The following is a 15,502-nucleotide window of genomic DNA, read 5'->3' on the forward strand; positions in this document are numbered from 1 at the left end:
TTGGAGCAGGCGCTCCGTCCCCTGCAGCCAACACAGACCAACAGAGTGTCTCCATATCCATGGCTGTGTGCGTTAATGTCCCCTGAGGCCAGGGTCAGCGCTCAAACCCCAGCTGAGTCCATCTCAGGCCAGACCACCACAACGGCCTCTGACTCTCCATCCATTATGCAACCAACAGTACTCAGCTGCAGCCCTCGCGTCTCTCTGTTCACCCCTACATTTTATTCTCCCTCTGTCCGGTTTGGTTGTGCACTCACTCACTCATTCATCCATTCAGTCACTCAATCAGCCTCACATTCACACAGAACACACAAAACCGCCACCCGTGTACTCTGTTATTTAAGTGATAGACTGAATTTAATTGAATTTAGATACATCTTCATAATTGCTGACAATCATTACACAAGATATTTACAGTCATTATGAAATATTACAATTGGAATTTACAGAAACTTTGTACAAAATATGCCTGACTTCAATGCCTGGATAGTGGGGTCCTTGTTATGCTGTTGTTTCTGGAGAACAACACAATGACCCAAGAGTCACTGGTGTCTGGAAGTGCTTTAGTATCAGCAAGTATATGCTTTTAAAGTCCATTAAAAAGAAAGAAAAGAGAGAAAAGTCCCAAAAGTACAGAGTCAGCAAAGTTGTGAATTGAAATGCTTTCTTCTTCTTTTTTTTTTTCCTCAGTGAAATTTCTGTTTTCTTTTTTTTTAACTTGATTGGATGGAGCATTTGATCTGCAATTCAACTGCAAAAACAACAACAGAGAGCCATTTAAATAGAATAAATTCATAATATTTACACAATAATGTGAGTATTGGTCTATAAAAATGAATCATCTCTTTTTCTTTAAACATGATTTATCTTTATCTACAGTTTTTCAAAACAGAAACCTAGTCACAATGGAAACGCATCATACGTCTATCATTCACCTCTACTGATAGTGATGATTGTGGATTGCCATATTTATGCAGCAACTCTGGTTGCAATGAAACTCAGCTTATCTATCAGCAAAGTTCTTACACCAGCTTAAGTCTTTTTAAAGCCATTCTTCTTCTCTGAAGCTCCTCACACAATGACGGAAAGTACAGAGGAGTCAAACGTTCCCTTCAAAATAAATAAAATTATTAAATAAAGAAAGAAACAATGGACTTGATTCTGTCAGCACACCAATAAATAAATAAATACATAAATAAATAAATAAAAATAGACATTTGACCAAAGTGTCAGTGTCCAACTCTTTCACCAGATAAATGTGGGACCTTAAACAACAGAGGAAGTGTCTTCTGTTCAGCATTGGCACCGTTAGAGTCCCACAGGGAGGTCCAGAGAAAAGAGCGCCCCCTGCTGTCCACTTGTTGTCACCCACAGACGCTCACACACCATCCACCCAGATGAGCTGTGCTAAAGCCAAAGTTGCGGACGTAGTAACTGACAGAACAACCCATAACTATAGTAAAAAACTAAAAAAGAAATGAGAATGCTTTGCGCTTCATCATCATCGTTATGACTGAGATGCAAATGAAACCAAACGTAAGCATGCTGTTAAAGGATGTTTTTGATATACAGTAATTATAGGAAAATAGACTATCAAGGATGACTCCTTTAAAATCATTTATAAAGCTTTCCTGGATGCAGACAGCTCAGCTACGAAGTAAATAGATACTTAACAAAACAAATCCTTAAAGTATATGCAAACACAAGCATAAATATTTGATCCACAGAGAGTAAGCTACGAATGACAAATATTAGTGATATATTGAAATTCTAGAACAGGCACCATTTCTGTCTTTTTAAAACTTGCTCTTCTTTTTTCCAGTGTTTGTCAGTCATTTTTACGGTGTTTCCAAAATCCTAAAAGAGTCACTGTTGACTGAAGTGTCGGGTGCTGCCGCAGTCCGTCCAAAAGTCTTTTCCGTTATTCTCCTTTTTCTAAAATGAACCAGATAAAAATGTCGGTGCACTGTTCATCTCGCATTTCTCTCACTCACATCGACTCTCGCCTCTCTTTCTTTGATTTCTCTCGTGTCCCCTTTAAACCCTGTCTCCCCTCCCTCACACCCCCCCGCCCTCCCTCCCCTTCTTTGCATGGCTGCCATAAGATGGCCGCCAGACGCTGCTGGGTTTAATGGACGTAGTAGAGCCAGTAGACCACGTTGAAGAAGGAGAAGACGGTGGGGAAGATCATCCTGGACCACTTATCAATAGAGTTCACGTCGGACAGGTCTGGGATGTTCACCTTGAGCTGGGAGGCCCGTCTCCGTAGGCGAGACTTCTTCTGGGCGTGGCGCTCCAAGGCGCTGTGGCCATAGTTCTGGCGGGCCATGGCTGCCCTGCGGTACTGCAGCGTCGAGCTATCGTAGGCCAGCATGGTGTTGCGGGGATCTCCGGGTGCTCCCAGGCCCCGAGACAGATCCCCGGCACCACCCATCTCATTCTTCATCTCCAAGGTGCTGAACAGGATGTTGTCGTCAGGAGTCATCTGGATGTAAAAAAAAAAAACAGGTGGAGCCACGAGAAGTTACTGCCAAAGGAAAATCTGAGTGTGTACTTAAAGTCAAACTGGTGATATTATTATTCATAACAAGTACGGCTATGATGATCTGATTCATTCACTGTGCAAAAAAATACTGATGAGGTGCTAGAATGGGCAATGTAAATGAGTCAAAAACTGTTACTTACATGAATAATACTTTAGGCACTTTAAAGGCACTAAGAAAGTTATTGACCATCTGTCAATAAATATCTTAGTGATAGTACGAGCACAAGACTATGAGGTAACATTCCTGGAAGAGCACAGAGCACTTCACAAGCTAATTCTCATGGAGAAAACCTTCATTGCCATCTCAGAATTTCAACCAGAGTTTGGTTAAAATTCTGTCGATTCACAAGACAAACTGAATATAAAACAACCAAAAATAACAAACAAAAGGAGAGAGAACGCAAAGGAAAGAAAATGTGACAGGAGAAGGTTGAGAGAAATAGTAAGGACTTTGCAAAGATGGAGGAGAGGCTAAAAAGGTTCAGGGCAGGGCAGGAAAAAACGGTTGTGGGAGGTGAATTCGGATCAACATTTCTTCATCCATAGCCTGACTTCAGAGAAAAAGAAGAGACCCTTAAATCCAATCCTGTCCCGCTGTAAATGGAGCCTGTATTTGTATTTTTGTTGGTTTTACAAAGCCACTTAGTTTTGTCATACTGTAAATTATCTTTGTCTCTGATCTGAGAATCCTTTTTTTTTCTTCATTTCTTCACTTTCTTAGATTAATCAATTGACTTTGTCGCTAAATCATCTTCAGAGAATCTACTGCTGTTTCATTTTGTCTTGCCATAATTGTCAGTTCCTACCAATTTCGACGTACAGCCCAGGTTTAGATTAAATTAATGCCAGCAGAAATCAAACTGCTAAGCCATGTTTGTCAGGAAAATGCATGAAGAGCAAACCAAGAGAGGAGAAAACACAATGGTGGGAGTGATGATCAAAATTGCCTTGAAAATCTATAGAAATCAAAGAAATGCACAAAAACTACAGCATTTTCCTCTGATCTGGATTGATTCAGATTGATGACATTGTTAGTTTTGACTTTCAAAACCTCCAGTACCTTATTTCTTTGCTCGCCTAGTCCTAATGCGGCATCGTCCACAAAGATGGGATCCCACATCGAGTCATATGCGTCAATTTCCCTCTGTTTCATTCTGGCATACAGAGCATCATCTCTCTGAACTACATTTCCCACCAGCCACTGCAAGCATACAAAATCAGCACTGTTACTTAGGGGAAATCGTAGCTTGCCACACTCAGAAGGAAAGGGTGCTTTATTTTTATGTTGCTGTTGTTCCGGCAACTTTAGCAGCTGAATCAGTTTTAAAGGGAAGGCTTTGGCACCACAGCCAGTGAATTTTCCGAGGCGCCCTTTGAGAGACACAGAAATATGGAGATCAAGTAAAAGCCAGTCATTGCTTCTGCATTCACTCGTTCAGATCCTAGTCTGAGTAATCAAGTTGGTACCACAGCCTAAACCAGTGAGAAATGGAGAGCAGGAGTAGAGTGCTGATAAAAAGGTCATCAAGCAACACACGTTGACCCTGAGAGGAGGAGAAGTTATAGACAAACAAACAAACAAACAAACACATCAACTGACAGCACAAATACCTCAAGAGGACGTTTCCCCGCACATGTACCTTGTTGGGGTCGGGTCTCAGCTTCTCGTTATTAGCTGTGGCTGCTTTCTCAGCCGCCTTCTTCTGACGCTGCGGGCCCTGACCAAAGAAGATGTAGTTGACGAAGGCATACTCCAGCAGGGCCAGGAAGACAAACACAAAGCAGCCCATCAGGTACATGTCAATAGCCTTGACATAGGGAATCTTAGGGAGTGTCTCTCGCAAGTGGGTGTTGATGGTGGTCATGGTCAGCACCGTAGTGATCCCTGGAGGTCAGTGGAGTCACATGTTTAGAGAGACAGTAGAACGTATTTGCAGGATCATCTGTACATTCAAATAATAAAATTATATATCCGAGTTTCTTCCTTTTCAGCTTAACATTTGTGGTTTTCAGTTAAACTTCTGCAACTGCTGGAACACACAGCACACACATTCATGTTCCCCTGAGTTTGAATTATTTTGCTGAATTGATTTAGCAATTCACTGATTGTGTTTCAGATCCTGGTGAACAAATAGCTGCATCATATTAAACCATTCAGGATATGAATACGCACTATTCTGTATTCAATCATTATTCATTATTTTTTAGTTTTCTGCAAAAAAAAAAAATCCCACACAATCAATGCTACGCAGTCAAATGACTCTGCATCTGTGCACCTGTCAGTGGTGATGTGCATTATTATAAAGTGAACCAGGTCATTATAATGTACAGGTGCATACATTACATGTATTTTTTAGGAAGAAACAATCTCTTAAAGCCAGCTGAGACTGACTCTGTGTGTGTGCGCATCATTCAATCATGTGTCCACAAAACAAAACATATGCCACACACACATATCTATATATATATATGCATGCATTGTGTTTGATACATTAGTCATTTGCATGCACAATCTGCATCTGGTCAGATTCACACGGATTAAAAATAACCCCGCAGCCGGCAGTGCCTCCGTAGCATGGAGCCTCGTTCTCTGCGGACGCGGAGAGCAGGCACACATCTTTAAATCACATTTACCCTCCAAATGCACCGTCTACGGCTCCGCAACCTGCATGTGTCCCACTTCAGAAAACAAACGGCGTGTGACAAGAACAACACACATAAAGCTCAAAGCCATTTCCTGCTGCTGCTCTGCCTCGTCATACCCAAATTTAACAGTGAAGGGAAGCTTCGGGGCGTCTCGTTTTAGCATCAGTGCAGTTTGCACATCGGTGTAAAAAAAACACTGACTCTAATGTGTAATGTACTTTACACAAATGTTGCCACTTTTCATTTGGTTGTAATTTAGTTGGATCCCACTCTGATAAGTGGGGGGGGGATCTCTGGCCAATAAGAATCTCCGACAGACAGACAGGCAGAGAGAAAGACGACACGATTCAAGGTCGAGCTGAAGCGCTTCCCGCGCTGCATGAGTCATGCATATATAGTCATCTCTGAACAACAGACATTTAGCCAGGCAGCCTATCACACACTGATATCACTCGTGTGCTCAGAGCTAATGAGAATAAAGTAACTGCTGGGAAAATAAAGAGTCAAAAGTGAGGGCAGGCTCATGACACACACACACGATCACATGTGGATGTGAGACCAGTGTGAGAGTAAAAGGGCTCAGAGTGATTTAAATGGCTCTTCTTAGGCTCTAATATCATTTAGCTGTGGGTATTTCCCATGGTCACTGTTCAGCGGTGGCAAAGCTATCCTACCCAGGGCCACTCTGGCAGCTGAGGCATCGTAGTTGATCCAGAAGGAGACCCAGGAGAGTATGGTAATCAGGATGGAAGGCATGTATGTCTGCAGGATGAAGTAACCAATGTTCCTCTTCAGTTTGAAGCTGAGGGACAGGCGGGGATATGAACCTGAAGGAGGCACAAAGGGAAAGAGAAGTGGGATAGAGATGGCTGTCATTTCCTCAATGACGCTCATGAAAAGCTATTTCCTTTGACACAGGGAAGCCTGTCATATCCATCTGTTAAATAAGAAATGCATGCATTTATTTCACTGTTCATTTATATTACCATGCATGGCATGCTGTAGACAAATACAGACCAAATACTTAAACTTCAGAAAAGAGCTAGCAGAATTAGATCTATATTTAGAATATATTTAGAATAATAATCTTGAATTTCCTTCGGGATCAATAGAGTATATATCAATCTTTTTATCAACTATCTAAGAAACATAAAGGTAACCATGAACCTACAAAAAATGTTTTATTGCAAATTTTAAAAAAATAATAATAATAATGAATTAATATATTAATATTAGTAATAATAATAAAAGGGGCTTTTCAAGTAAAGGGAAGGAACGGTAAATTTAAGAGGGTTGTGCATCAATAAAACCCTCTATACAAATACAGATGTATTTCAGATTTAGAACTGCAACTAATAAATATTTCAATAATTCTCCATCAATCAAGTATTTTTTGGTCCATAAAATTGTTTTAATGATTTCTTTATCAAATGGAACAAAGAAAACAGAATATATTCACAATCTGAAAGAAAGAAAGCTTGTTTATTTTATATAAAAACTCTCTAAAAAACAAATAATTAATTATCAAAATAGGTGATGACTTTACTTTAGAAGGGCTGAGCTTGTCTGCTGGTTGTTTCTTTTGTAAATAAATGTGTTTTTTGTTTGTTAGTTTTTTGGTTTTGTCGTTAAAATTGTGGATCATTGTTCTTCTTTTACAATACATTTCCAAGCTTTTCAATGTAGACATAACAGCCAGTAAATACAAATAACTGCTACTCTACAAAACAAAAGGACTCACAAAGAAGTGCAGCGCTGTTTATGATGTGCATGATGTTTACCTGTGGAGAAGACCACATTCTTGGAGATGAGTTTGTAGTCGACGATAGAAAACTGTGGCAGTTCTATTCTGTCGACTCCGGACACGGCTCCATCTCCGCCTCGCCAGTAAAACTCAATATCATCGGTGGTGTAGCCGTCTGCAGAGGAGGAACCAAACACAAGGACACTTAGAGAGACGTTGTCATCGTCTATGAGCAGTTTGTGATGCAAATGTAGTACAGTAGTGTTAAGAGTCAGTCAGTGTGTTTACATGCATGTTAAAAGTCTGATTATAGTCAGACTAAGACAATAATTCAGTTTCCTTAAAGCAGGGGTTCTCAAAGTTTTGATACCTGAGGGCCAATTTAGGAACCCAATATTGGACTGAGGGTCGCCAAAGGAAAAAAACCCAGAAAGAAATCCCATTTGTAATAATTTTAATGTCCAGATTTCAGTTCTACAGTTTACACTTATTGGTCTGTGTCCAGTAATGTCCAATAAACATTTAACAAGCTTAGTAGCTCCTGGATTACATCTATCAACTGTAATTCATTGCAGGCCGCCAGAAATGTTTCTGTGGGCCGCCATTGGCTCGTGGGCCGCACTTTGAGAGCCAATGCCTTCAAGAGAGCCAGAGCCGGTCATAACTGTTAGAAAAGATGGCGGACACCGTGTTTACATTCTGGGAATGAGGTCTCATCCCCCTATGGGTGAGTCTAAAAAGTGCAGAACTAGCATTGTAGTTTAAAACCGTGAACAATGTTTGCCCACCAGTGACGTAAAATGACGCGGATCGCGACACTGGTGGGCAAAGTTGGTAAGGGAAAAACATATTTTTTACAACTCAGTGGAAAACAGAGGGAAGGAAGCCCAATTCTTTAAATAAATACTACTGCTATTCTAGCAATACTAAGCTACATGCAGATCAGTGAAGTATTCCTTTCTCTGTCATGTAAACACATTAGTCTGACTAAAATCGAGCTACTCTTAGTCTGACTAACATACCTGGATAACGCAATTACTCCTGCATGTATACTATTGTGTCATTTTCATTGTCCCATATGAATGGATGGACTATGAATATGCATGTGCATGTGAGGAAAACAACTGTTGGTCATTTTCATTTTTAACCATGTTTATCCGTCTGTCTGTGAATAGACAGATTTTGTCGCCATGACTAACCCAGTGTTCATGTAATTATATAGTAATTACAACATTGTCCTTAATACAAATCAAATAATGATCACTGAGCACTCGTGTAATTATTATGTAGTAACGACGAGGGAGAACTCATAATTATGATCACTGGTTATTAATGTAATAACATTTAATGACTACTGAGCACAATGTCATTAAAGTAATAACTACTCAAGCACGAAGATCACTGAGCTCCTCATCAAAGTAAACATTCACAAAACTCACAAAACAATATACTGTGACAAATAGAATTCTGTGTATTTTTATCGTACCATCTTGACGTCATCCTTAAACGTTAAATATGTATAAGGTTCCTCTTCTCTATGAAGCAGAATAAGAATTTCATGTTTGCACATTTGGTGCACATGGATTGTTGCAGAGTCTGGGGGACTCCAGTGTTGCAGACTGTCTGTCTCTAACATGGACAGTCGCAGGCAAAGGGGGGAGGAGCCATTTCAAAGTTTGTCTGCCTCACATACAAAGCAGAGGCAGTGACCTATTCAAATGTGATGAATAATTAAACTCCAAGGCTTTGAATTTTAAAAATCAGCACATTTCTTGTTGCCGTTCTGCTTAGATTAAAAGTGAAGTTAGTCGTGGGTTGTTAATAGCAGAAAGCTAACACCGTCCATGGTCAATAGCTGATCGATGATTTTATTTATGAATGCATTTATAACTCAGAGCTCATTATCGGTCTTTTCACATCAGTCTTGTGGGACAGTCCAGGATCAGTGCACTGATATAATACATTAACATCAATGGTGCAGAACTAAGGGTTCTACAAAATGACTTGACACTTACGTCCAGGCCATAAAATGCTCTCTTATGCTTCTCCTTATACGCACAAATCTCCCTTCTTCAAACTCCCCCCAGATGTGGGGCCTTGATCGCAGGATTTCAAAACAGCAGCACAATGGACTCTGCACTAATTAGGCTGATGAGAGGGTTGCACAAGGCGGTGATGACGACAATGCAGATCTGGCAGGGAGAGGAACTAACTCCATCTCCTGGTGTACAAGTTCAAAATCAAGCATCTCACAGCTGCAGCGAGGATTTTGTTTTGTTTTACACTGGAAATAAATCATTTATCTGCCTGGTTTGCATGTTCAGGCTCCTTCAGAAACATTATTTATTTATTTATTCACTTATAGTACTTTCAATTCCTGTCAAAAGGGCAGAGACCAAGGTAACATCCTCTGCCAGGAAACGACACTGTTCACCTCTATAGATGTAGATAGTAGACAACATGTAAATCAGGCAATGTGTCAGACGACTCGTCTCTTCACTGGCGGTTTTTAATCATTAAAGTGAAGAGCTATTGTGTCCCGGGATGCCAAAACTGTTGGAGACAGGCTGCCGGGAGAGTGTTTTACCGGATTCCCACAGATCCAGAGGTGAATCGCTGATATGAAACGCGCTCAGAGCGAGCAGGAATGGGTTTCTTCGTTAGGTCTTGGTAAATAATGGACTCAGTCTAACTTACATACAAGTCTGCGCAGCAATGTTAACACGGTGAACTCTAACTCATAGAAACAGAGTCTCGTGCTGTCCGTAGCGCTATAGACCCTCCCTAAATGTTACATGCTGGATCTTTAATAATAAGGTATATTAAAAAGGGTTTTTTTGCAGTGTGGAGATGCTTTTTTTCTATTTCATTTGACACATTATAGCTCCAGCACCTCAGCTAAGACAGATACAGGGTGAGCCGTGATGTCTTTGCCTATTTTTGGGGGGGTAGACACATTAATAATCCACACCAGTGAACTGGGGCACATTTTCCTGTCTCCGAAACACAGTGAGATACAGAATGAGTAAAAATGTAGAGGACACATTTTCAGAGGGGGATTAATAAAGTTACCTTCATCTTAACCTTAACCCACATACAATGGCCTGCAGGTGTAAATACTCAAGAAAAATGTCGAGAAACATAATTTAAACCTCAGGTCGGTGAGAGTCTTTTTGATTTACCACGACAACAAAGTCAGGCATGTATTGGTGTGTGTATGTATGTACAATAAATCTTTGGGATTGGAGTGGTACAAGTCAATTATTCCTTACTGCAGTCTTGCGTCTTAGGCCAGTGGCCTGAGTCACAGCAGAGAGCTGTTGATGTACCAGAGGATGTGGGGTTTTAAGACTTGTGTCTGTTAAAAATGCATCAAGTTTATTAAGGGAAATGAGAGAAATCTCTGGGCTCATTAGTCTGAATAAAATAGCATGCTCTGGCATGCAGCGATTCCAATGTTAAAACTGCTGCCAGTTAATCCATATGAGAGCAGATACTGCCTGGTGATCAAAACTGGAGCTGTGTGAGTATGTGTGTGTGTGTATTGTGTGTGAGAGGGAAAAAAGGAGAGTATGAGTGATGGTGAGAGAGATAAAGAAAAAAAGAGGCTGGAAGAAAACCAGAAGAGACTGAGACTGTGCAAAGAAAGAGAGGAAGGAAAAGAGAGCAGCAGCGAGAGGTGGTTCTGACCCGCGCTGTTTTTCTGCTGCTGGCAATAATGTGATGAAACCCGGAAAGAGTGAGGCCCAGCACCATAATCCTTTTCTCTGGGGACTCAGATAAAACAGGCAGAGGACCTCATCTCTCTCTCTCTTATGTTATGTTTCTGCACAGCCCCTCTCTCCCTCCCTCCCTTCACTCCAGAACACCAGCACAATTACACAACTCCAGAAGAAACGAGCTGTTTGTGCGGTACAAACATGGAGGCAGCTCCAGTGGACAGCAGCAAAACAAAACATCCACAATCAGCAGTGATGCTGAAACACTGGACCAAACCAGGCAGGCTCCTTCATGCAGCTGGAGTTGAATTAATTAGGCTGGATGTTATCAGTCAGTGAGCCATTAGTGATGTTCCTTTTCTTGATGTGTATCTCCTGATGTCTCATCAGCCTCTCTCAGCATTTTACACACACAGCCTTATCGACGCTGCCTCTACCTTGCCAGCATTGGACCACCGGGCTGTTTTGAAACTACTGCATGTGTGCGCATGGAATGTGTTTAACTCTGTGTTTGTGTGTGTGTGTGTGTGTGTGTGGGCGTGAGAGCCAGTTGTCAGGGACGACGGTGTACTTACAGCTTTCAATCTCCAGGGTGCAGTTCTGCTCATCCAGAGGGTAGCGACGCAGGTCCATCATGCACGCTGCAGTGGTGGTGATTCTAGACACAGAAGCGAGACGGGAAAACACGGGTGTCATCGTCAAAGATTGGGATGAAGAGCATCCACTTTCGGTTCATTTAACCTGCACAACACGTCAAAGCAGGACGATGATAAACACTTACAGAGCGTGAAAACGCCACGTCGGCCTTAAAAACTTCTTTTAGTCCATTTAAGGGTAACACTTTATATTAGGGGACACATATTCACCATTAACTAGGTGCTTACTGACATGCTTATAAGTAGCACACTAGCCCTTTATTAGTAAATAAGCACGTATTTACACCTTATATAGGAAAAATCTTAATTCATGTCATAATAGAGGTAGAATAAGGTTATGTAGAATAAGGTGTTAATACATGCTTAATGATTACTAATAAAGGGCTAGTATGCTACTTATATATGTTAGTAAATGGTGAATATGCCGATCAACAGAACATTACGGAGCCAAACTCACCCTCATTGTCTCAAAACTACGGGTGAATTTATTAATGAAACCACACACATGTATACCGCTGAAAACAACAGGACGCTATTTTTCAAATCTTTCTGCTCTATTTATGTATTCCTTATTTTAAGGATCTCATCCATTCATGTTTACACTTTTAGAAATAAAAGTGCTTAGTATAACCATATAAGGTTTTTCGGCTTGTCCTCATAGGAGAACCCTTTTTGGCTCCCTAGAGCCTTTTGGAGGGTTCCACCAAGAACCCTTTTAAACCCTTTATTCGGGAAAGGGGGTTTATAAAGTTCTCTGGATCAAAATGGTTCTTCAGTAAAGGGTTTTTCCGAACCTCAGCCCTTGTAGAAGAACCCTTTTGGAACCCTTATTTCTAAGAGTGTATGCACTCTCTATTTACTCTCTCTACACTAGCCCACAGAACATTTGGCTTTTAATTGGCTGCATTTTGTAGATCACGATGCAAAACTGAAACATTTAAATGACCACTAATCAGAATCTCAGAATGCATATGTTGCCATTTCATTACCATTTCTTTAGACCATATCAGTGCACACATATTGCATAATTTCCTGAAAGTAAGAGGCACATGCGTTCCAAGAATAATAATATATCGCTGACATTAACATGAACAGAACACAATTAGTCTAATGTGCATTAGGCAACTAAGCTGATAAAAAAAAATAAAAATAAGTAAGAGTTGTAGGGGACAACTCAGAGACACAGAGCCGCTGAGTGTGAGCCAGTCGTATCCGACAGGTTCACTCAGAGTAACGCACTTTCTGCTACACACAAAAGGAGTTTACCAGAGCTGAGACAGGCTGGTACCCAGCCGTGTGCCAAAGCCCTGAGGCAAACTGAGAGAGACTGGACACACACACACACACACACACATACACACACACACACACACACACACACACACACACACACACACACACACACACACACACACACACACACACACACACACACACACACACACACACACACACACACACACACACACACACACACACACACTAACACACACACACACACTGACTGATATAAATCATGATAGCATCATGCACCCATTACCAATAATAGCAGCCTATGGGGAAAAACCCCAGCGTTTTCTCGTGACCTTGGGTCTTTCTATTGTCATCTCTGTTCACATCTATTCACTGCTTATAGTCCATCCTTTCATACAGGACAATACAAATCAAATAAGCTTGCCTATTTTCATGTCTTGATTAAAGTGAAAGAATTACGCCATTATAAATCACCTTATTTAAACAAAAGTTTCTGTATTACAGTCAAAACCAACCAAACAACAACAACAACATAGTGACAGGAGGGGCAACTTGGTCTTTCATCAACAGGGGAGGTCGAAACCGAGCCGCATTCCCTCCTTCACTGTGAAACATTCTCCTCACATTATGAAGTTGAACTTACAAAGAAAATGCCAAAAACTTTCTGACATTTAACTTAAAAAAAAAAAACACAGATTGTGCTTTGTGCTCAGTGTGGGGACAGCGTCTGCTCGAGCTGCTAAATATGTATCTGCCTGTCACAACCTGAGGGATAGAAGACGTGTATATATTGGACACATTTACATGTGTTATATATATATGTGTGTGTGTGTGTGTGTGTGTGTGTGTGTGTGTGTGTGTGTGTGTGTGTGTGTGTGTGTGTGTATATATAATGCTTAACAAAGCATTAGACCACAACCCAAAGCCACAGCTGCCTTAAGTGAACGACATTGGGAATTATCAAAATCATATCTATGTTCATATATAACGGTTATCACATCAGTGTGTAGAAGCTCTTCAACAGGAATTATATTTTTAATGATAAATATGCTTGAATATAATTATTATTGTTTACAAATGTACTGTTCTAGAAAAACTGAAAAAAAATTGTCATAATAGATGTCAAATTATAGTGATTTACTTTTTAACTGTTTGTTATTTACCAAATAAATATGTGATAGAATTATGTATATATATATATATATATATATATATATATACATACAATTATTGATGTGCAAATATAACATAATATGTGTTAATGCCAATTGAATAAAATTGAAAAATCAACAAATTAGTTCTAACACAAAATTCAAACACATTAAAAATGCTCTATTATCAGCAAATGAATGTTCATTGAGCAATAAAAGTTAAATCACACGATTGCTCCTCTCTAAACTTATCATGAAGAGTGATTTGCCTTTAATAATCACGAGGAAACCTTTATTTGAAATCCTTCTACATAAGACTTGCAGGTCCAGGACCAGTCAGTCTCTCTCTCCCTCTCCTTGGCTCTTATATAAGAGCCAGTTAGCCAGTTAGCAGGGCTATGGTGCACTATGGGTTTCACACAGGAGTCTTATTTCTGTCCTAGTTTACCTCTTTTATGGACCCAACTTATACTGAGATGTTGTGCTCGCCAGAACTCATCACTCATTACTCACCATCACCATCCTCACCACTAAATCATCACGGTGGTGGAGGAAGCACAGGGGAAAAGTGGAAATGAGGCCAAAATTGCAGGGGTATAAATAACGGCCTATTTATAGCCCACCTACATCATCAGCAGAGATCTCCAAGCTTTTTTGTCTGAGGCTCCGCATCACCGACCGAGACCTGCGACTGCATCTGCTGGCCTACCTGATACTGTATGTGTACGCAAACAATTAATGAGGAGCAAGGAGGAGAAAATGTGTGAGGATTTCTCCGCATGATTCCCTCCCTTCTTTTTTTTTCACCTCTCCTCCTCCTCATCATCTGCAGAAAGAGTCTGCCGTAGACTTCTGCAGCAGCAGCAGTATAGTGATCATGAAGCACAGGTCTTGTTTGCTCTTCACGAGGGCCGATCCCGCTCTCATCCCGTCCTGCCGGAGGAGAGGCCACGCTCACGTAGATTCAACCACGCTACATTTGCTCTGTGTCAGAGTTAATAGGACACGCAGTTCAAAAAAAAAAGACTGTTTGGGGTTTTTCTCCCATCATTCCTGAGCATGTATCGTCAGATTTCAGCCTAGGCTGCTTATATGTGTGTGTGTGTGTGTGTGTGTGTGTGTGTGCGTGCGTGCGTGCGTGCGTGCGTGCGTGCGTGCGTGCGTGCGTGTGTGTGTGTGTGGACCCCCCCAAGGCAGCCTGTGCACCTTTATTCCAGATGACCTTGTTTGCGGACATAACACAACCACAATGAGTTCCCAGACAGAATCTCATTTCGGACGGAGCTTCACAGCAGAGGCTGAATCTTATTTTATTTTTTTGCATGCAGGTTATAAATCTGTGCAGCCTCTAATTAAACTGACAAATTATTCCATTGGCAGTGAAATTAAGTTTAGGACTTAAATCAAGATGGAGAAGCTCCCTCCATTTTGGATAGCGGAGCGCATGTCGAGCGGAGAGAAAACATGGCACACAGGATTATCTTTCTGTGCTCGGGCACTGTTGCCAAATGTGACAGCAAAAAAAACCCGCAATGGTTCAATGAAGAGGCTCCACTGTGTGCCAAAGCGTGCCAAATCAAAGAGGTGTCTTGATTTCAAAACACCGGCACGTCCAAAAACAGGCCACATACTAAACCGCCCTGCCTGACCAGCAGCTGTAGTCGATGCTAAGCCCGTATTGATGGTATTGACAGAAGAGGGGGTAAAAAGGGGGGGCTTGTTTATATCCCCTCTTCTCCTCGACTCAGCATCTTTCTCCTCCTGGCCGTGTGATACCATCTACTGAG

The 15,502-nt window shown here is 41.1% G+C and overlaps 1 protein-coding gene across 1 annotated transcript in view; it reads right to left on the reverse strand.

Annotated features, from left to right (window-relative positions):
• Positions 1 to 2,128: 2,128 nt before the first annotated feature.
• gabrb2a (gamma-aminobutyric acid type A receptor subunit beta2a) overlaps positions 2,129 to 15,502 on the reverse strand; it is a gene marked incomplete at both ends in the record, with an annotated part of 31,346 nt that continues 17,972 nt past the window's right edge. The window contains 6 exons of the mRNA XM_083890682.1: positions 2,129 to 2,485; positions 3,606 to 3,746; positions 4,186 to 4,430; positions 5,866 to 6,018; positions 6,973 to 7,110; positions 11,230 to 11,312. Of these exons, the coding sequence (XP_083746808.1) occupies positions 2,129 to 2,485; positions 3,606 to 3,746; positions 4,186 to 4,430; positions 5,866 to 6,018; positions 6,973 to 7,110; positions 11,230 to 11,312 (1,117 nt within the window). The remainder of the gene's footprint in view (positions 2,486 to 3,605; positions 3,747 to 4,185; positions 4,431 to 5,865; positions 6,019 to 6,972; positions 7,111 to 11,229; positions 11,313 to 15,502) is intronic.

Source organism: Microchirus variegatus (assembly GCF_963457635.1).
Source record: "Microchirus variegatus genome assembly, chromosome: 6".
Lineage (NCBI taxonomy): Eukaryota > Metazoa > Chordata > Actinopteri > Pleuronectiformes > Soleidae > Microchirus > Microchirus variegatus.